Genomic DNA, 23677 nt, shown 5'->3' with positions numbered 1-23677 from the left:
TTCACTTTTAAATTCTGTGTATACATGTGGGATCATATGCGGATCCATGTGATTGTGGAGTCCAGAAGAGGATATCAGATCTCCTGAACCTAGATGGAGTTATAGACAATTGTGAGTGGCCTGATGTAGGTGCTGGGAATTGAACCTGGGTCCTCAGGAAGAGCAATACATGCTGTTATGCAATGACCCATCTCTCCAGCCCATTTAACCTATCTTTGATCTCACACACAACAATATAGCTGTTGTCCAGTCCAATTATTAATAATGGTCTTTCAATCTCATGTGAATCCTGCTCTGAACTATAACAGATATGGTCAATTTAATTATAGGCTATCAAGTTTAAAGACATCTTGATCTTGGTAAAGAAAAATTCCAATAGGAAAGATCCTTACTGCAAACACAATAGTGCAAACACATTGAGTCCCTAGTTTTTTAGTAAGAAGTACAATCTGGAATGGGACTGCAAAATGGTATTTTGGCTTCCCCACCAAATAATAATACTTGATGCAAATTACATAACCTCCATTTAACTTAATTTACTTAAATGTAAAGATGAGGTTAAAATAGTACTTAAGTCAAGGCTAAATGGACGGAAGTACTAAGTAAGTACAAGTCCATAGTAGAAATACTGAAGTCACAACAGTGTCATTCTCATTTTACTGTTCAATATATGCACACACAAACACCAGAGAATTGGAGGAAATCTGTTCTCTTTCCACCATTTTGAGTTTTGGGGATCAAACTCAGGTTGCAGGCTTTGTGCAAGAGCTCTTCCTTTCCTCACATCACCGGCCCTATATATGTTCTGAGATTGGTTGGGGATCTGCCAGTCTGACAACCACCAAGGAGTAACAACACAATTTGTTACCTGGAGGTCCTGGAAAGACCAAATCTCATTTATGTCTCTCAAAATTAATACCTTTCCTGGCCATCAGGTTGTTACTTCACTGAAGTAGCTCTGGTAAATATCAACAATTAACTGACAACCCTGTTAATCCTTATCTTTGCTGCATGGTATCGTTACTTTTTCAAAAAGTTCTGGCCTAACTCTAGTTAGCTTAAACTTTTTGCTCCTTTGAAGCTTGCTTTTCTGTGTGCTGGTATTTTTATCGGATTTGGCACCTTGTTTTCTCATTTAACAGTTCCTGTATTATGTTGTAGTTCTTTACCAACACCTCAAGGATACTCAGCTATACTTGTGGTCCAGGACACACCTTAATTTAAGACCCAAACATCCAATTGCTACTTTAACAGTTAAATTGTCTGCCTCCAGAGCTTCTCACACTATTTCCTATTCTGGCTGCAGGTACTCTCACTTACCTGGAAAAGATTTACTCAGTCATATAGACTTAGTCTTTAAAATTCAAAGTTCAAGCCCATATCATCTCTTCCTTTTAGTTCTGAGCTTTAGAAATATCCTAGTTGCAATGCAGTTAAGAAATGTCTACAAAGGGCAATAAAACCAGGCATGGTAGTGTAAACTTGTAATCTGTGTTCAGGAGAACCATAAGTTCAAGGTTAACCTAAGAAACATTGTGAGCTCTCATCTCAGAAGAAACAAAACCAATAAAGATGAGCGGTAAGATCACTGTAAACTCAATGTTCTTTGGCTTAAATCTAATAGGTGGTATATTAAATAAAAGCCGAAATACAAATATTGCACCTGGCGGGTACAGCTTTCCAATGTTAGGTCCTTATCTTTTCAAACTGTCTTTCGACATTCTTTCAACCTCAGCCACAATACTTCAAATTCCCAAATCATCTTGCCCTGTTAGGTGTAATGATGCTGAAATGCATGCCCCAGTGTCACTCCTGCTACTTGGTATCTCCTCTATGTTTCCCAGGATATATACCTATGAACCTCCCTTCCTAGAAAATACAAGCTGGAAAGCAGGAATCACATCTTATACATATGCACAATTATGTGGAACAAATGAAAATCCACGTAACTTTATGGCGTGGAACGTGTGTATTACTACCCCACCAGACACACAATAAAAAAACTTGTTATTTCGTATCCAGAAGCAGATACCTCATTTGAATTACGCTAATAATATTTGATCCTCAGTTTCAGTTGGTCAGTCACTAGTACTCTGAAAGGTACTAATTTGTTACTTTGGAAAATTGACTTATTACAAAATGTAAAACCTAGAACTTTTTATTGATTTAACCTAAATAACAGGTTAAGTAAACCGAATTGCTGTATTTATGTTCATTAAGATTAATTACTTTTTAATTAGTGCCAATAAGAAGAAAATTTTGTTGCCACTTTGAATCAACATCTGTTTTGTATTGCATTATGTGGTAAGTTTCTTTTTCTGAACAGTGTATGTGCAGTGATGCAAATTTATTTCATTATGAAGCCATCAGTACAGTGTGTGACTTAATGGATTTACCTATAAAAGCAATTAAAAAACCCCCCAAACTATCCTAGCTTCTAAAACCTGAAAAATGCAAAGCATAAAAGGCTGTTAATTGACGCAAAGCTGCTTACAAAGAACTTCACTCATCTATTTGAGAATACTGATTTGTTTTCTACTTTCAATCTTTTCTACTCATTCAAAGACTAAGTTCCTAGCAAGTATTAATCTTGATATATTTATTTAAATGTGGGTTACATAAACTCTCTCCTACGTAAATGCAAGACAACATACTCATCTTGACAATAGATTAAGCTTAACAAAATCACACAGAAGATATGCCAGTAAGAAAAATGAAAACTGAGTAAGAACAGTTGGTTGTTTTAGCCTTTAAGGTTAGCTTACAATTTTTTTGTTCACAAAACATTTAGTTTATTTCACTCTGGAGGACTTCCCGGATAGATGATTTTCACAAAGCAACCATTTAAACTATTTGTGGTTAAACATACTGATTAGTACTCTGATAAATGGTTTGGGAATTATTCCTTCATGAAGATTTAAGAAATGAATGCCAATAAACAATCAGCTTATCATGTTAGTAACCAACTGAATAAAAACATCTCTAAGCTTTCAGTCCTTAAATTGCTAAGAAGATACACTCCAAAAACTGTCTAAAAAGATAATGCATTCAGAATAACATAACAATATATAACAATATATAACATAACAATAACATAACAATAATATCTGTTAAATCAGATAGGACTGTTAAATTATATAAATCAACCAACCAACCACCCCACCCACCATTTACTTAAAGGATTCTTTATGTTTCTTCCCTAATTTTGTGGAAAATTGTTTAAAATTATATTATAAAATGAAAATGTGTTCCAAGTACTTCAGAAAACTGAGGTGCAAATGCAAGGCGCCATTATTATTATTATAAAACAAAATACTAGCATTAATTCACAGTAATTTTTGAATGTTATATAGCCTAATATATTCTACTGGTGATAAGGAATTTGTAGTCATCCACCCCACTGTCATGCATACAGGAAGACGTAAGATTTCAAAATTGCCTAACATTAAAAAAATAAGCCTTTTAATTTATTTGCATTCTAAAACAGGGCACTTCATCCTGGAATGTTTCCCCATATAAAATGCTGAGTAATGTACAGGATTTGGCAAGCCTGTATTAAAACGCCCTTTAAAGTTTTAAGTTCAATCACTATTTGTTTTGTATTATACTACATTTTGGCAGAATTTTTTTTTTATTTGTCTGTAACTGCAGTAGTTGGAATTTAACAATAAACCAGTCTGACATTTTAGGTCTTGAAGATACATACCATATATATTTCTGTAAAAATATCATAATTTTTGTAAGCAACTTTACAGTAGACACCTCAAAAATCTACCATAGATGTGAAACTTAAAACAAGAAAAATTTAAGTTCTAAATCTTTATACATATACATCTAGATTTCTATATATATTATATATACAGACATAAGTATATATAAAATATATATAATCAGATTTGAAAAGTGAACAAAATTGGGCACTGTACATAAATTCTTTTTAAAACTCAAACAATAGAAAACTCTTTAAACATTAAACAATTTTAATAAAAGTTTCTGTACAATGCTAAGCAGTTTTATTTACACATAGAAAATGTAATTGGAGTAGTGCTTCAAATTACAGAACTCCTTAAAATTTCAATGGCAGGTAAATCTGGAAAAAAATAACAGCATTCCATTCACAAATATTTTCAAGCAATAAATAGTGTAAATTTACATCAAGATTAGAAACAAAAATCACAAAACTGAAGTTTATTTCTTAGTCTATGTGCAATCCATTATCTTTGTGACTTGGCTGTTAATTTTTTTTTTAATGTTTTATTTAGGAACCAAAAGTATAACCATCATGGTTTCAAAACAAGACAGAAAAACATAAAAGCAGTAGAAAAGTTTCTTACTTAACTTTTCACATTAAAAAAAAAAAGTGGACCAAAGAAAGAGTTAAAACTGCTAACTACCTAACAAAGAAACGACCAGCTAGGCTAGTAGTATATTTTTTTTTTTCCGAGGAAAATTCTGAAAGGGAAAATATAGATGAAAACAAATTCATCAGCCCAGAAATAGAGAAATATAAAAGAGGTTGTCTTCAAGTCAGTAGTCTGTATGATGTTGCCAGTTTTGTCAGATATATACAAAACATGGGAATTATTATTTATTTTTTTCTGAAGTTCAGCTGTTTTTTTGAGAGTCCCGGCATAGGAGCAGTACTCTCCCCTGTCCAGTTGGTTGACACTCCACACTTGGAAGGTTGCATAGACACAGTTTTCAGCCAGCAGCCTTACGAAATAGCTACAAAAACTAGTGGTGCAGAACTGGGTTACTTCCTGAATAGCAGAAAAGGTCTCATGTTTAATGTCCATGGAACAATATCAAGATGAGGCGGATGGTAATGGAGGAGCCTGGAAATAAAAGCAAGGTAGACTATTTTGATATACTCATCATTAGTTGTGCTTCTATGTTTACAGCTACAAATATATAGTTGGTTTATGAGATTAGAAGACATTATTTACTGTTCGACAGCCTTGCTACACAGTGTAAAAGAACAACTTCCCTTTTTTTTCTTAGAATCTAAGACCATCCTTATTTCACTGTGCCTCCAAAAGCTCTTAGAAAATTAGTTTACCACTTTTTTTTACATATTCCTTTCTTTGACAGGGCTTTAAAAAACAATTTAAACAAATTAACTACATTTTTACTAGTGACAGCCTTCTGGGATCTATCTTACACAGGTAATATATTTTTTTTTCGGTAAATTTCAAATGATTTTCTTTTTTCCTGAAGCAATCTTGAAGACCATCCAAATGAAAATATCAGGAACTTCACCAGTTAGTTTTTGATTACATATGTGGAAAGTATTGGAAGAAAAGAAAAATTCTTAAATTACGTCTATAGTTCTATTCAGATCTGCTTTGAGTGAAATGCTTCCCATAAGCAACTGCTGTTTGCAATAAAAAACTTTGTGAGTATAGTTGAATTTCATAAGGTTATACCACACACCAGGAAGCAAGCGCTATTCAAATACTCCCACGGAATTAAAGCATCTGCTAATACACAATTCTAAGCAATTTCAATTAGCCCGAAAAGAAGAAGTATATTTTAAAGCATACTCTCTGATTCTTTTTGTGGGCACTAACTATGTAAACAAGCATTCTATCAACCAAGTTGAAATGATACGATATACGTCAATTTTACAGGAATACTTAGAGGCGATGGTGGTGGGACCAATACACACACACACACACACACACACACACACACACACACACACACACACACACACTAACACACACACTAACACACACACACACACACCCTCATGCAGTATCTTGAACCAAAGGAAAATCTACATATTTCATTCATTACCTCCCATTTATCAGGTGGCAGAACATACTCTACTGCCTCTCAACCCAGCTAATGTACTCACATGTTGATTTCACTTACTAATGTAAATTGGTCATAGACTTGCATCAGGTCCTCCATTTTGTACTGTTCTAGCACCACAAAATTTTCCAGATTTCCACTTGTTTTTCGTGCACAATCTTGGCAATGCACTATGTAAGTCTTTCGAGAATTACTCTCATTAGTGACAAAAAGCAAATCAAAAACCTCCACCTGTTTTACACAAATAAAAACTGCGGTCAACAGAGATAGATGGTGATGTTTATAGTACGTTTCTATGTAACCATGGACTTCTACTTTAACAGAACTATAGAGGGTCTAAAACATGGAGGAGTGGGTTAAGAGGAGACTGAAAATATTTACACTGCACCAAATCCCAAAACATGACAGCAGTTGTATTTGGGGGAGGGACTGAAATGAATGTATAAAAATCTGTTAAAACTTAATTTAAAAATTTCATAAATGCCAGTTTAAAATAGTGGTCAAAGGATCACTATTTTCCTTCTACGTCTCCATGACAAAATTCATCACAGGGGACCAAATATAAATACGTGCCTTTTTCCATAGACTGAACTCTTTAAATACAAAGACTGTATTCATATTTGCATTGCCAGAGCACGTCACAGTGCCTAGTGCTTACTCAATCCTCAAAACATACCTGTAGTATGAAGGATTATAATCTGATTATTTTACAGATGAGGAAACTGGCAAGTAACAGTGAGTAAATAGTGTTATAAACCTTACGGTAAAACTAGTACTCATAAGTTTTAGAAACACATTAGAAATAATATATATATCTGTCTTAGAGTAACACTGTAGTGTAGGAATCATTCTCACATACTGAGAAGCTCATGTGTTCATTTTCGTGAGGTATAAAACACATCTATTTTCTCATTAACTTACTCTGATCAGGTTATATACCATTAAAATATCTAATGAATTTAATCATTTAAAATTAAAGCCAACACCAGAATCACTAATTTTCAAGGTTTAGAACAGATCATCAGTATCGCCATCTGTGACTTATCCTTAAATTTCCTCAAGAATAGAAAACTATTAATGAGAATGCGCTAACTCAAAATCCAGAGTTTATCATATTTCCCATTATCATTAATGGGCAACAACATGAACCTAAGCAGTGGAGCTGGAGAATTTGTATGCATTCTTTAACTTGTCCCTCATTTCTACCTTTTAATAAGTTACCTTGTGGATTTCATCTTCTTGATCAGTTGTTCTCAATCTATGGGACATAACCCCTTTGGCAAACTTCTAGCTCCAAAAATACTTACGATTCATAACAGTAGCAAAATTATGAATTAGCAACAAAAATAACTTTATGGTTGGGGGTCACGACAACATGAGGAACTTATTGAAGGGTTGCAGCATTAGGAAAGTTGAGAACCACTGTTTATTTTAAAGTTTTGTTCCATTTTAACAACCCATTGCCACATTCTAGTCAAGTATAGTATATGTGGCAAAGGGATCTTCTCTTACAAGATTACTATAATATGTTCCGTTTTCTCTGTGCTCTCCAACCATTTCTCTTTCTGAAACAGACATCTAACTTTGTTGACTTCTCAAAAGTTTCTGGTGGATTCACTGACTCTGGAATAAATATCACATTACCTGACAGCATTCAAAATGCACTGAAAGCTGCATGTCACCTAGATTTATGAGAAGAATCTGTATTGTCAGTATTGTAACCACAGTAGACTACCTACCCTCTTCTAAAGCCATTCCATTTCCCCACTCATGGTACCCATTACAGTCAATCTGTATTCTCACTAGAGTTTGTAGAGCCTGTTGAAATCATATTCATCCTTCAAAAGAGGACTAAAAGCTATGGATTTGTTTCTGTGAGCTCTTATTGCCAATATTAGAAAAAGAAAAACTATATCCATTATTTCTCTCTCTGCACTGTTCTACTAAGCCCACCTTCACATTCATTATAGTCTGATATGCAGTACTATTAGTTGATTGTAATTTATCTTCCTACGAAAGATTTTATGTTGCTTAAGACCAGGTACCACTTTATTGTTGTTCCTTTTGCAACCTTTAGCCACAGAAGATTGACAAGTGAATTGTGAATTCCACCAGAGAACTAAACACCAAAGCACACTGAGCTATACTAAACTCAATCCAGCTTATTGACATCTGTGTACATCAAGGTTGTTCCCAATCTAAAATCTCATAACTTTCCAAATGACTCTACAGTAGATACTTTTTAAGGTTAACTAATACTAACACATGATATACCATTAAACATTAATATCTGATGAGAAAATATAAAAATTGAACACAATGCTAATCACAGTAAAATGTATTACTAAAAACTTGATTATAAAACAAAAGAAACTTTTCATAAACAATTGTGGGCAAGAACTATAACTCACCTCACAAATGCTACAATAATGAGCCGGCTCTTCTTTTGTCCGTCCATGCCATATGATCTCTTTTCCTGCAGCAATTAGAGCTTCCCTCAGTGTCTGACATTGCTTCAAAGTTCTCAGAAGACAATACCTAAGATAAGGGAAAATTTACTCATTACTAGTAACTAAATATTGTGTATTTTTCACCTAAGAGATATACCAATTAGAAATAATGCCAAGCATCTTGGTCCTAATGCCTATTTTCCTTTTGTTGTTCATCTTCTGCTTCCCCTTGCCAGATATTTTTGAGATCTACCTGATAGCTGAAGATAGCCTATAACTCACTATGCATTTGAGCAGCCTCAAGTTTGAGGCAATCCATCTCTGCCTTCCAAGTGCTAAGACACTAGATATGGGCTACCGTGCTCATAGCATGTTAATTTTTCAGATATCAGATTAAAAAATAGGGCAAATGTACAGCAGCCCTAAAGATGACAATATTCTGTCATTTATAGTTGAGATTAATTGGTATTTAAACATGACAACATAAAGGCCTTAATATATAAAAACTGAATCTTTATTTAAATAAGTTCTTAACTTTGGTCCTTAGCTGGCGAACTAATTAACCTCTCTAAGCATCACATCCATTAAGTTAGGGGTCTGAACTCCAGATATGAACAGCTATGATTCTAGGCAGGCAGGATGACACATCATCTATTCATACCACCTAAATACTCATTAACAGCATCATCTGTGTAGCCGTTTGCATAACTTAAGAGTTTGTGAATAGAGAATAATTTATAAATTTGTTAACTACAAGGTACAAAATTGGTTTAACTATGGTAGAAGAAAAACAGACATGAATTTCTTCATTTTAACTTAAGGTAACAGTAGAATCCATTTACAGTAACACAATGGAACTTTTCTTGTAATTTGTACCTCTTCTAGTTCTCACAATTCTAACTAATTTTTCAAGTTTACTATCACTACTTGGAACTGTTATATATATATTTTTTTAAATATTTATTTATTTATTATGTGTATAGCATTCCTTCCATGTGTGCCCACAAGCCAGGAGGGGGGCGCCAGGTCTCATTATAGATGGCTGTGAGCCACCATGTGGTTGCTGGGAATTGAACTCAGGACCTCTGGAAGAGCAGTCAGTTCTCTTAACCACTGAGCCATCTCTCCAGCCCGGAACTGTTATATTTTTACTCTGCTGTAAATCTTAGCAATCAGACTTTTCCTTTGAACACAGCAGCCGAACTAGACTAATTTCTAAAGCAATTTGAAAGTACCATAGAGAAAAGGTTCATCAACTAAGTATCATCCTGAAAACAAGGTTTTTCTACTCACTGTCTGGCTGCCATATACAGTAGGTGTTCAATAAATACTTGCCTGTCAAACAATTAAAATTCAAGATATAAGTAATAGTATATTTACCTTCATCTTACTTTCATCATAAGTTAACAGCGTAAAGTATTGCTATTTCCAGGACTCATAGATATTAATTCCTACGGGATATGACTAGAAAAGGTTATTTAGCTATAAACTTACAAAACACATTAATACTGTTAACTTTAGGGTTGCAGGCTGTCTTTAAGGATCATATTCCAAGAAATTCACCGTTTTTGGTTTCTTGAATTTTTTAATGTTTAACAACTTATTTAAAAACTTATGATTTAAGCTGTGGCTAAACGTCAAACCTAAAAGCAGTTGTCAAAGTAAGCAGCATATGTGTTTATATTTAGGGTACCAGACAAAGTAGCAGCTAAAAACTTTTAGCTCCTGCTACTGTCTTCCCTCTTCCAGGTCCCATAGTTCACTCACTAAGGACTAAGGCACAGCTCTTACTCAAGTTTTTTTTTAATGCAAAGCTTCAAAATACCATTTTCCTTCTTTAAGAAAAAAAAAAACAATGCCAAACTGCAGATAAATAAGAAAGATTTGTAAATTCAACTATGCTCCTATAAAGGCAAACAAAAATAATACAAACAAAAATGAATAAAAAAATAATCAGGCCGGGAAATGTATCTGGTAATTCACTTGCCTTATGCCAACTATCTTTGTATTACAAATACAATTATCTTTATATTTGTACAAGATGAAACTTGGGGTCCCAGTACAACTAAATTTGTATGAAAGAAAAGACAAGCCACTACACTAGTTGAATTTGGGGTTTGAAAAGCAGGAAGCCTAAAGTGTCTCCATCTTACACTTTAGTATTTCTTCTTTTGGGGGGTACTTTCCATGCCCTATTCTCACTCTCTCTAATCTCCCCACCACCACCACACGCCCTGAAAAACAGAGCCTTGGATCTACAGATTATTGTTTCAGTCTTTACTCATAAAATGAGCCTTCATTTTCAACGTTATTAACTACTTTGGTAATTTAGCTACAGTTAGGGGATGCCAGGAATAGCCTTCTGCAATTACTCCATAATTTTTATTTTCTGTTATAATAATCTTAGAAACCTTAGTTTTCTGAAAATGTATAACTACACTTTTTCCTTGCTTTTATTGTTTTTTAACATTAAAATTCTGTGTTCAGCAGTTGAAATAGAGAATTTAGAGAGACAAAGAATGAACAGGTTTTTTAAAAAAGATGTGATTTAACTGCAAATCAAGAGATTCAAGGACAATGAATCTAGAAGTCACAGTATCAACATTCTCATTACCTGATAGCAATTAAGATTTCATTTTACTAAGAATTAAAGAGTAAATCAGTAACAAAAAAAGATAACAAAATTGTCTAAGATAAAATATGCTATTTTTTTGTGTAAGTACATTTTAGGAACAGGGTATAAAGTTATTTTAGCAGCTAGAGAAAGATAATTCTTTAACACTCAGGACCTGCTTTTTAACTGTTTGATGAAAAACTACACAAAAGAAAGAAGGTAGCTGGATAGAGTGGTGTCTACATCTTATTAGCACTTAGAAGACAGTGGCAGAAGTTTCAATTAGTCTGAACTGCCCAGGGAGACTAATCTTATATACATTAAAAAAATAATAATAAGACAACCACAAAAAGAGACTGAAAGCATAGTACATTTAAAGTTACACAGTAGACTCTAGCCCAGTCAAAACTGATTTGAAAAGAGAAGTGAAATTTGAGAGACAACTTCATAAGAGAATGAAAATAAAAACACTATATTCATAAACTGACATACTAAACCAAGATATTCAGGATATCATGGAGACTAAAAAAGGGAAGAGAGACTTTTCAAATGAAAGGAGATTTTCTATTCTGCAGCTGAAATTTCTTAATTAGAATATACCAGTTTAGATTTGAGCAGGAAGATGGGGAAAGGCATCTTGTGCAAAGAAGGAAGGCAATGAGGTAATAGTGTGTGTTGGGGGGCTGTTGAAAGAACAATTTTTCAACACAATAATTTCAAACAATTTTTCTTATAAAATTTTAATTTTCAGGTGAGGTTTTAGCAGCAAGAGAGTGCTGCGAGAGCTGCTTCCGCTCCTTCAGCGAATAGACTTTAAGATAGCAGCCCACTTGGGCCTTAAGCCTTCAAGAGAGTAATAAGGAATGAACCTATTAATAATAGTAAATAGATGCTAAGAAAATACAGAATTATTATGACATGTTGGGGGCATCTTTACTAAGTTTCTAAGTTACAGAAGAAACAAGGATTAATCTGACATTGCACTTTACAATTCTTTTAAGAATACAATCTACTATTAAGAAATTTTAAGTATACCTAGAGGTGGCTGGCCAAGACAGGTCTCTCTTAACTTAATCAGCAACAAAAAACAGGCTAACACCTTCAAAGCTCTCATACTACCTAACCATCAGGTCAGGATTGTTCACCCTTTGACAACAGTGGGTATCTGAGTATGACTAAGTCATCTAAGAATTTCATTTAAATCAAACACATGGTTGAAATTCAAGGTCTCACTAAGTCAATGATGAAACGAGCAGCTTAAAAAATTTTACTTTCTGGACAAAAACAAGCATAAAAACAAATATGCTACTCATGTGACAAAAAAAGGAAAAAACAAAACCCCACAAAAATAACTATACATTAAAACCCCAGTAACATATTAGAAGGTCAACAGGATTATCATACTGTAATGTATGCTAACTATGGACTGAAATTCTGTTCAGTTATGACTGAACAATTGTAGACCATCTCATTTGTAAAACAGGAATGAGAGAAGTTAACACTTAAAAGTCATCTCAATTTCTATCTTAAAAACTCAGTACTAATCACAAACTGCAATATAAATAAAGAAAAAGGTTTAAAAACCCCCAAAACTTTCTAGTCTTGAAAAACAATCTTATCTAGTCTGTGGTGTTTCTTGCTTGCCTGATCGTAAGCGTCTCTGGGTTCTTATGAAAGAGATTCTCCCCACAGTTCTTTTAGCAGAGTTCTGACTGGGTAAAAACAAAATTTTAAGTAGAGAATCAAATGATTCCTGTGGTCAGGCAACTAAGAATCAGTGCAAATATCTCATTTTATTTAGTATTGAAACTAAAAACAATTTTAGGGGGTGATCTATCTGTAGACAGTACATGTATCAACTTACACTAGTGAATTTCATATTTCTTAGATATGCTAAATGGTCCCATGCATATTCTTATGAGAATGAAGTATATGATGGTAATATAATGATGCCTACAAATTACTTTTTCATGTAGCTCAAGTACCAAGTATATACTCATGTATAAGTCTGTGGGAACTGCTAAATACATATGATAAGTAGGTTACAAATTTTCAAACTGGAAGTTGGAGAGCAAGGAAGAAATAAATTTAGGGTAGGTAGCAATGTGTTACATATAATTCTTATCCTTTAAAAGTGAAGGACTGATTCCAAAGCCTTGGAAGCTATACAAGTCCTGGAAAACTGTCATAGTTGAATGAAATAAAAGATGAAATAAGGAGCTTTAACTTTGAAGATTTCTTTATTTCTTTGTGAGGATACTATTGGACTTCAAAAAAATCAGTAAGAGTTCAGAAATCCATGGTAGCTATCCCCTGAGAAGTAATTACTGTTCAGCTACCCAAAAGGTACAAATGTATATTTCAGATTGATACTTCCAAGTCAGCAGAATCATTCACTCACCTGACTGCTTAATTTAAAAATTTAAGTCACAAGAACTCAAGTTCTGTGCTACCTAAAGCCAGCCATACTCTATACTCTGCAACTACTACAGAAGTTAAAACCTATAAAGGCTTACCTAAGCCTGATCTAAGCAAGAAGAAACCAAGTTCATTTGCAGTATATGGGGTATGAGCAAAAAGAGGTTCTGCCCACTTCAATCGTTCAATGAAATCAACAATATATTGTTTATGGACTTCCCAATAAAAATTTCCTATGAGGTGCTTGGTGTGATCATTTCGAGTCAAGTTCACTGCTTTATGAAATGAGTCAAGTAATTAAGATAATATTCTTTGGAATCATTTATGTGGAAGATTGAAAAAGAATGAGTAGATTTCAGTAAAATAACTAGGCTGTAGAAACAAGAGATGTGTTAAATGGCATACTCAGATAGAAGACTTTATGGACCTGCAAAACTCATCAAGACCAAACTTGAACTTGAAAATGTAAAAGGAAAAATAAAAACATGAGGAATGTTGACCTATTTAAAGAAGTATAGATAAGATGCCCCGCGACCTCAGCAGCTCGCTCTGGGATGCAAAGAGCAGACCAAGAGGTGAGTGACTAGACCTCAGCTGGACAAAGCCATCTCTAGGCCTTAGGACCCAGGGAAAAACCCCTGGCCCTTCCCTTACCCACCTCAGCTGTACTAGACAGCCAACTGGCAAGGTTCCTGAAGGAAGGCTACTCCAATACTCCTAAATTGGACTCCAAAATCTACAATTCCCAGTCTACCTCCAAACCCATCCATCCCCAGACACCTCAGTAGCTCCCTGAAACAGTGACTGCACAAATGCACCAAGAGGAGTTCCCTATGATACAGAGAGCAACAGTGAAGATCGATCCAAGAAAGGATCCATGAGACACAGACACTGACTGCAAAGATTGGATCAGTAGGCAAAGACACTACCAGCATCAACTGGAGAAAGAGATGGGGAGGAGCCAAATACAAATACAACCTAAAGAGCAATATGGCAACACAAAAACCTAGTAGTCCTACAACAGAAGACCTGAACTTCCTAACCAGAAGAAAAAGAAAATTACAATAAATATAACTTTATGAAGATGATAGAGACCCTTAAAGGAGAAATGGAAAATTCCCTTAAAGAGATGGAAGAAAAGACAAACAAAAAGTTGGAACAAATCAATAAATCTCTCAAAGAAAGCCAGAAAAATATAAACAAATAGATCAAGCAAACAGTTCAAACACTTCAAGACTTGAACATTGACATAGAGGCAATGAAGAAAACACAAACCAAAGGATTTCTGGTAATGGAAAATCTGGATTAAAATATCAGGAACTACAGATGCAATTATACAAAACAGAATACAGGAGATGGAAGAGAGAATCTCAGGACTTGAAGACACGATAGAGGAAATAGATTCAATGGTCAAGAAATGATAAATCCAACAAATTCTTAAAATACCCAGGAAAGCTGGGATACCATGAAAAGACCAAATCTAAGGAGAAGAGGGAAGGACAAGGCACAGAAAATATATTCACCAAAATCATAAAAGAAAACCTTCCCAACATAAAGAATGATATGCCTATGAAGGTACAAGAAGCTTACAGAACACCAAATAGACTAGACCAAAGTGAAAAAAAAGTCCCCTTGCCATATAATAATCAAAACAATAAACATACAGAACAAAATATTAAGATTTACAAAGGAAAAAGGCCAAGTAACATGAAGGAAAACCTTTCAGAATTACATCCGACTTCTCAGGGAAATTCTGAAAGCCAGAAGGTCCTAGACAGATGTGCTGCATACACTAAGAAACTATATAAAAAAGAAAATCTTTCAATCACCATAGACGGAGAAAACAAGATATTCCATGAAAAAAACCCGATTTAAACAATACCTATTCACAAATCCAGCGCTGCAGGAAGTACTAAAAGGAAAACTCCAACCCAAGGAAGCTAACTGCACCCATAAAAACACAGGCAACAGATAACCCCACACCAACAAAACCCAAAGAAGGAAAACACACACACACACACACACACACACACACACACACACACACACACACACACCGAAAAATAAAAGGAATTAAAAATCGCTGGTTGTTAATCTCTTAATATCAATGCACTCAAATTCACCTATAAAAACAGGCTAACATGGATATGAAAATAGGATCCATCATGAAACACACCTCAACACCTCAACCTCAAAGACAGACACTACCTCAGAGTAAAGGGTTGGGAAAAGGTTTTCCAACCAAATAGACCTAAGAAACAAGCAGATGTACCTATCCTAATATCTAACAAAATAGACTTCAAACTACAATCAGTCAGAAGAGATGGAGGAGGACACTTTATACTCATAACAGGAACAATCCATCAAGATGATGTCTCAATAATGTGTAGAAAATGAGAGATTTTGGTATACTCAGTTCCAAATGGGATGTGTTCATCAAATTCCTCCTCTCAGGGCTCAGGGAAAGATTGTAATTGTCACAGGGGATGGATGACTCCATGGAAACAGTGCTTTCCAGATACAACAGGACTGGCTGATGCACGTATGAACTCAGAGACTCTGGCAGCACACAGACAGGTTCAAGCACTGAGAGGGAGAAGTGGACACAGGTTCCCACCCCTAATCTAAAAACTATCTACAATTGATATCCATTTGGCAAAGGAAAAATTAAGTTTTCCCCAATAAAGTCTCACTGGGTATATTAATTACATTTCAGGGTAGTCACCATGCCCAGCATTAGATGGGCAATATAAAACAAACTCAATGGTATTTTCACAGACTTTGTGTTATATTGCTTTGTTTGCACATTTTCTGTGTTACTAGGTTTGTGCCTACATATTTTGGTTTCTGTTTTTGCAGGGTGTGTTTCCTTTGTGTTTTTTTTGGAGAGAGAAAGGGCATGGAATTGGGTAGATGGAGGGGTGGAGGAGCTGGAGGAAGGGAAAAGCATGCTCAGAATTTATTACACGAAAAAAAAATTTTTTTCAGTTAAAAAAAGAAAGGCGAAAAGAAAGAAAAGCAACAAATTTAAGGGTAAAAAAGCAAACAAAGGGAAAGCAATATCTTCTTTCTGAAAGGTATTTTTTAGTGGCTGTTTCTATTACTAATGTAAATTATTGCTGAGCATTGGGTAGTAATTATATGTCACTTTTGAGTTAAATTTTTTTGCTAATGTGAGAACTACATGTCATTGTCTGTGTTAACTTTTATTCTGAAAGGGAAGCTCATGAATAATTAGATTGCTCGATTTTAAAAAGCAAATACATGTCTATAATGGCATATTATTAATATCCCCATTTTTCATAAGCTCATTTGGTGTTAAAACTTAACCTGGAATTATGTATAGATTTCATTTAGCACATCACAATGACTAACATATGTTTTACTATAAAAATAGTAATGTGTTTTATTCTAACACAATGTGATAGACCTTGCTAAAAAAATAAAATTTCTATTGCCTTTTTAAATCCAAAATTTCTGAATTCCCCTACACATTTGGACTGAATACTGTTGTATGTCTTTGGTAAAATCCTTTCTGAATCATCTCCTAGCTTAGAAGTTCTTTCCCACGGTTCATTGACGGCTAGAACACCCTACATTATTGATAGTGCCGTGGATGTGGTATTAAGTTTGTGTATTTAAATGACAATGGCTCATATATTTGTGTGTGTGTATACACACACACACACACAAATTATATGTCCCCAATTAGAACTGGGAAAGACTAGGAGGTGTGGCTGGCTTTGTTGTAAGAGGTATATCACTGGTGAGTGGGGTTGGTTTTTGAGGTTTCAAAAGCCCACACCATTCCCAGTTAGTTTATTGTCTTGTGCTTGTGGATGGAGATATGAGCTCTCGGTTATTATCTGGGCAGTGGTGGCATAAGTCTTTAATCCTAGCACTCAGGAAGCAGAGGCAGGTGGAACTCTGTGAGTTTGAGGCAACCCTGGTCTACAAAAGCTAGTTCCAGGATAGGTTCCAAAGCTACAGAGAAAACCTGTCTCAAAAAAAGAAAAGTGGTCATGAGTTCTCAGTTATTACTCCAGCACCTACCTGCCTGCCTGCCACCATGCTCCCCACCATGATGGTGATAAACCCTTTGGAAGCATGAGTCCCAAGTAAAATGATTTCTTTTATAAGTTGCCATGGCCCTGGTGTTTTATCACAGCAATAGAAAAGTGAGTACAACAGTTGGCTCTAGGGGCCATTTTCATCCTGTCTGTATTTTCAACATTTATACAAACTACATGTCTCCCTAGAACACATAGCTTCTTAGTATGTTTTAGCAATACTTGGGATTGAACTCAGAAGAATGCACAGCTTAAAAGAACAAAAGGACTTCTCTAGACTCTGGAAGACTCCAATGGACTTATCATTTCATTTCTTCCATTCTATCCACTTATGTGTACTAACTGAACTATTCATAAATCCATAGTGATTAGCCTATAGCCTGTATTCAGTCATCAATATTCATTAAATGAAAGAATGAGAGCAAGATGTTTGATAAAAAGTTCACTTTATAGCAATGACTAAATGCATTGTAAAAAGTAATTCTTTTTCTTTTGGGTTTTTCGAGACAGCTCTTGTAAACCAGGCTGTCCTTGTACTCACAGAGATCCACTTGTCTCTGCCTCCCAAGTACTAGGATTAAAGGTGTGCGCCACCACTGCTCAGTCTGTAAAAAGTAATCTATCTATCTTTATTTTCTTTTTTTTCGAGACAGAGTTTTTCTGTAGAGCCTATCATGGAACTAGCTCTTGTAGACCAAGCTGTGTAAAAAGTAATCTTAAAGCAAGGCTGAGGAGTTTGTACTTGTGTTTTGCATTTTCAAGTGGTATAATCGAAAAAGAAAAAAAAACCTTCTTAATCACATATGACAATCCAACCAAGCTGGGAGCAGAGTTTTTAATTTGACGAGGAATGCAATCAAAAGCAAGATAATTTGACATTTGTAGTGCCAGGTAAAATGGAGAATAGGTGCTCAAGGCTTCACAATAATAAAAGACAAGAGGATAAACCTAATCATGCCTTTTAGATTCTGCTCTCCATGAAACAACCATGTCTATTTTCTTATAGTGGAGTTGAACATCTTCCTCTCTGCTTAAAATCCTCTGATGGTAAGCAGCAATATTTAGAACCAATATATGACCTTCTTACCATGTCCCAAAAGTTCATGGACAAACTTCATTTTGTTACATTGATCTAATCCTATCACTTTTCCTTTAGTAAAAGTAGCATTCTTACCATCTCTACCCAAATTATTTTTCAATTGTATCTTATACATATAAATATGTCACCTCTCAGATCTCTTGCTTGGTAATCTCTCCCAATATACTAAAATGTTGAGTGATATTTGATCACTGTGCCTGTCCTTCACTTGCCTTAAGGCACCTTCTGATTGGTTTAATAAGGCTAAGCAGGGCTTCTGGGAAGAGAGCAACTCTGGAAGGAAGAGAGGCTGAATTCGCCAGCGACATGTGGAGGGAGTCAGACCTACTGTATGGAGGACAGGTAATGATGAGTCATGTGGCAGAATTTAAGTTATAAGAGCTAGTTGGTGACAAGCTTAAGCTAAGTTAAAGGTTTCATAATTAGTAAGTCTCTGTGTCTTATTTGGGAGCTGGTAGTCCAAAGAAAGTCTTGACTATACTAGTACAGAACTTCTGTCCTATAAAACAGGAAATTCATCTTTATACCACTACGTGTCCTTTAGTGTATACAATTGGTTCTCAAACAGTTCTTGAACAGGTGTTGAACTATATTTAGGGAATGGAAACAAAAAAGCAGGTAGATTTTAGACTAATTTATAAAATATCTAAACTGATGACAAGAATTTTCAAAGTTACTAGATAATCACAAGTTATAAATGTTAAAGAGACGACTACTGTGTTATGTAGAAATTACAACTTAATTCCTTTTATAATCCTGATTCCAATTATAAAATCCTAATCAAGTCAAAATGTAATGTGATGAACTACCCAATCTACATAGACATTACTTAACAGCTTTTTTCAATTATGCTTTCTCATCAGTGGTGGTTCATGCCTATAAATCATAAGAACTGAAGAGGGTGAGGCAAATAGAATTCTTTTTTTTTTTTTTTTTTCGAGACAGGGTTTCTCTGTGGCTTTGGAGCCTGTCCTGGAACTAGCTCTGTAGACCAGGCTGGTCTCGAACTCACAGAGATCCGCCTGCCTCTGCCTGGGATTAAAGGCGTGCGCCACCATCGCCCGGCGGCAAATAGAATTCTTGAAAATTCGAGGGCATACTAGACTACATAGTTCCAGGCCAATCTGAGATACAGGGTGATATCTCAAAATCAAAGAGAACAAATATTAGTAAATCCTTAAGTTATATCATCTCTTTACTTTTCAATAATCTGAGTGACTTCAACAAGGTCAATAACTCTACCACCAAAACCACACAAACAATTAACAAGCAATAAATTTGCTATTGTAAACAAACTAGCTGTTCTGAGGCATAACAGGTTAAATACAACTCCCAGTAATGATCATATGGTGAATATGGTGCCTAGTGTTCAATATATAAAAGCATTATAAGAACATGCTATATACTTTGATTTCATCCCTATTTCTCTTCATATATATTTTACCTGGTCTTAGAATGAGGTAAAATAGTACAAATAATAAAAGATTGCTGTAAGAAAGTTCACAGACATGTTACCTTGCCTACACATAAAATTTGGATTTAGGTTTGAAAGGACTCAATTAAATCCATCATTTTCCATCTATCTTTTGTGTATGAATATTTATGTATATATCTGTGTAGATGCTGATGCACATGCATGTTCATGTCAGGTGTCTTTCTCAAAAGGTTCTTCACCTGTACTTTGGGACAGGGTCCCTCAATGAATATGGAGTTCATCAATTCAGCTCAGCTGGCTGACCAAAGAACTTCAGGGTTCTGGCAGTCTCTGCCAGCAAGTGCTGAGACACCAGCTGCCATACACAGGCTTTTGAGTTGGCTTCTAAGGATTTGAACGCAGAACTTCATGGTTACACAATGGGAAATTTACTGACTTAACCATCACCCCAGCCCTCACTTCTCATATTTTTTTGACCAGAATTCCCTAACTTTTGATAGTGGAATGTACACTATTTAAAAAGAAAAACAAAACAAAAACTGTTCAAAAATATTACTTCTAAGTAGAACCTGACAATGATTTACTAGTATTCAAAGTAAGTCACTAAGAATTTATATGGACATTCAAAGTGCAAACAGCTAAAATATGGGGAACAATTATAAGATAATTAAATGAAAACTCTGGAAAACTGACATTTCAGTCAACTCCCTATATTAACTTTTCTATAACAATTATTCTGTGATATTCTTCCTTCAGTGACTAAAAGCATTTAATATTGAGAAAAGCAGGGAAGCATCAGAAAGTGAATCTTCTGCTGTAGAACAATTTATAACTTTATTCCTTTTTAAACCATAGCAGGCTATTTGGAAGGGAACTGTATTTGTAAACAAGCATATTCTCATATTTTGCTAGACTTCTGGATCATCTTGTTTTAATGTGGACATAATTCTAAGAGGGAAAAAGTATTTGACAGTTAACACCCCCCTGTCCCGCAAGAGTTCAGTACAGCAATTTTAGAAAGCACTTACTTAATCATTTCAAAAAGCTTTGGATCTGAAACCTTGATATTTCGTGCCATATTCCAGGAAAGATGAACCATGGGTACTATTGACTTCACACTTTGCAATTTGTTCCATTCGTACCGTTCCACTGCCAACTTATACTGGCAGGCTGGGGGGAAAATTAAAAAACAAAAACTAAACTATCAAAAGATGTGAAGATAACCATTATCACCTCATGAAAATCTCAAAGCACTACAAAAAAACATTAATTTCTCCCTCCCCCCCTCGAGACAAGGGTTTCTCTGTAAACTCTGGCTGTCCTGAAACTCACTCCACAGACCAAGCTGGGATTAAAGGCTTGTGCCACCACTGCCTGGCTTACAAAAATAATTTTTATGTTTTGTGATAATTTTTTATCCATTATCTCATTTGATTCTTAGCATTTCCTTATTGATTTTATTTTCATCCCTAGATGAAGAAATCAAGGACCGGAAAAATCAAGTAACTTGCCCAAACTCACATAAGCCAAGTCCTAGTCTAAATCCAGGTCTTTCTGGCTCCAAAGGCCACATTCTTAATCTCTAAAGATAGGCATAATTCAAATTGTATTTCATAAGCCAACACAGGAGAAAAAAGAAAAATCTAAAAGAATGTATTTTTACTTAGTTTTTTTCTCCCTTAAGAGGCCCCTTTATAAAGCAAAATCAATGACTCTAAAAATTATTACAAGTATATCTTCCATGTATAACTATATAGACCTTTCATTTGTTAAGGATTTATGGTTTTAGATTCGATAGTTAACTATCATTTAACTTTTATAATAAAAATTTATAATAAAAATGAGACATTTCCTTCTAAATACATTAATTAGTCTTTTTTAAAAGGTCAAATCTTTTTTCAAGCATATTCTTTTAAAATACCTGTAAGTGGACCAACATTCCAAGCAATGTTGTTGCACCAGCCAATAGCTTGAACCCAATGAACAGTGCCTGCATTTATCCAGACCAGATCTCCCGGTCGCTGAATAAACCTATACACTGGAACATTTGCTTCATAAAGATCTTCAAGGTTGGGCCACCAAGAACCCATTAAGAAATTTAAATTATTTCTGAAATAAGAAAAACAGAGCAAATGGATCAAGGGCTCTAATAAATTCTTTATAAAAGAATGTCAAAAGTTTCTTAATACTAATTAATTTCAATAAAACTTAACTGATAGAGTAATAAAAACTGCTGTATGCACGAAAAGAGTAAAATTAATTATAGTAAAGTACAGGAAGACTTATCTAAAGATAGCATTACTTGTTGAATTTATTTCTTCAAGATTCAAGTGAAAATCTGTAGCTACTTTGAAGTAGCACATATTTTTAACTTCTAATATCATTTTACTAAGTCCACACCTTTAGTCGCTGAACCCTTCTCTTTTTCTTGAAACAAAACCTGAAGCAGTTAATTAAGTTTTATAAAAAGCCTTTTTAAAAAAAGATGCCAGCTTTAAAAAGAATTTATATCATGAAATGGTAAAAAAAGTAATATGTTCAAGCTTGAGTTATTCCCAATAAGCACGTTCACTTACAGAGTTTCCTTCACTTTCTGAAAATATTTATGAAATTTTTTTCTACACCCACACACTAGGACAATGGGGATGTTCTATTGGGATCTCACCAAGGCCAGCTGGCCTAGGTCTGAAAGAGCATGGGATAAATCCGGACTAGCTGAACATAGCGGACAATGAGGAATACTGAGAATTCAAGAACAATTGCAGTGGGTTTTTGATCCTACTGCACGTACTGGCTTTGTGGGAGCCTAGGCAGTTTGAATGCTCACCTTACGAGACCTGGATAGAGGTGGGCAGTCCTTGGGCTTCCCACAGGTCAGGGAACCCTGATTGCTCTTCGAGCAGATGAGGAAGGGGGACTTGATCGGGGGAGGGGGAGGGAAATGGGAAGCGGTTGTGGGGACGAGGCAGAAATCCTTAATAAATAAATAAATTAAAAAAAAAGAACATATGCCTTATAAATAAGAACTTGAATGTATCATTTTAAAAATGAAACTAATAACTCAAAATTTCTAACCTCTAAATACATGCCTACTACTATATTTCACAGAGTGGTTTCATGATACCTTTAAAAGTTTTCTCATAACGTAATAGGTTTGGAATCAATTTAATACACATTTTTCCACTAAATGGTAACTAAAAGCTGAGTGTATATCTGCATTAGGCTATCGAGTTTGGTAAGTTGTCCTTTACAATACTGTTTTATAATAATCATGTTTAAATAAAATTCAGTTTGAAAACCTACTTTTCACAGAAGTCATTCAAAACACCCCAGTAACCTTCAGGAACAACAAACCATTCACAGTCACCTGGGCCAATATTTATATTAACTGAACAGAAGTTATTATTTTCTTGATGACCTAAAAGGCAAAAAGAAAAATAAATCAACATACTATTAATTCTATAGAAAATGTGTCTTTATTTAACATTTTAAAGGTTTCATGTCTATAGATAATGTTAAAGATTCAGTTCTTTATAGTGATAAGTCTGGCTTTATGACTGAGTTAGGTCAACTACTCCTAAGTTATCCAGTAAGGGCTAACATGGAAGGCAAAGTAGAATTTAGGCTTTGATAAGTTGCCTGGCTCAGTTATAACATTAACCAAAGCAAGCTGTAAAACATTTTTAGTTCACCTTCCTTAGAAATAAGAATAAATATTAACAATTTCTATACAATTGTTATTTTGAAGATAAATGAAATAATGATTAGAATGGT

At 34.7% G+C, this 23677-nt stretch overlaps 1 protein-coding gene across 14 annotated transcripts in view; it reads right to left on the bottom strand.

Moving 5' to 3' along the window:
• Nucleotides 1-3804: 3804 nt before the first annotated feature.
• Nucleotides 3805-23677, bottom strand: part of LOC121441027 (lysine-specific demethylase 6A) — a 134881-nt gene continuing 115008 nt past the window's right edge. For 7 of the 14 annotated variants that reach the window (XM_041642156.1, XM_041642157.1, XM_041642160.1 and 4 more), the window contains 6 exons: nt 23207-23321; nt 21825-22012; nt 20932-21073; nt 8229-8355; nt 5878-6048; nt 3805-4835 (listed from right to left, as the gene is read on the bottom strand). In XM_041642156.1, the coding sequence (XP_041498090.1) occupies nt 4806-4835; nt 5878-6048; nt 8229-8355; nt 20932-21073; nt 21825-22012; nt 23207-23321 (773 nt within the window). In that variant the 3' untranslated portion in view covers nt 3805-4805. Of the gene's footprint in view, nt 4836-5860; nt 6049-8228; nt 8356-9560; nt 9603-20927; nt 21074-21824; nt 22013-23206; nt 23322-23677 lie in introns of those variants that run through there. The other 7 variants (XM_041642155.1, XM_041642158.1, XM_041642161.1 and 4 more) reach the window with 3 other exon arrangements.

Source organism: Microtus oregoni, unplaced genomic scaffold (genome assembly GCF_018167655.1).
Source record: "Microtus oregoni isolate MIOR12 unplaced genomic scaffold, Mior012 000073F_000, whole genome shotgun sequence".
In the NCBI taxonomy this organism is placed as follows: domain Eukaryota; kingdom Metazoa; phylum Chordata; class Mammalia; order Rodentia; family Cricetidae; genus Microtus; species Microtus oregoni.
The sequence above is the reverse complement of the archived record's forward strand: the minus strand, read 5'-3'. Positions and strand labels throughout refer to the sequence as shown.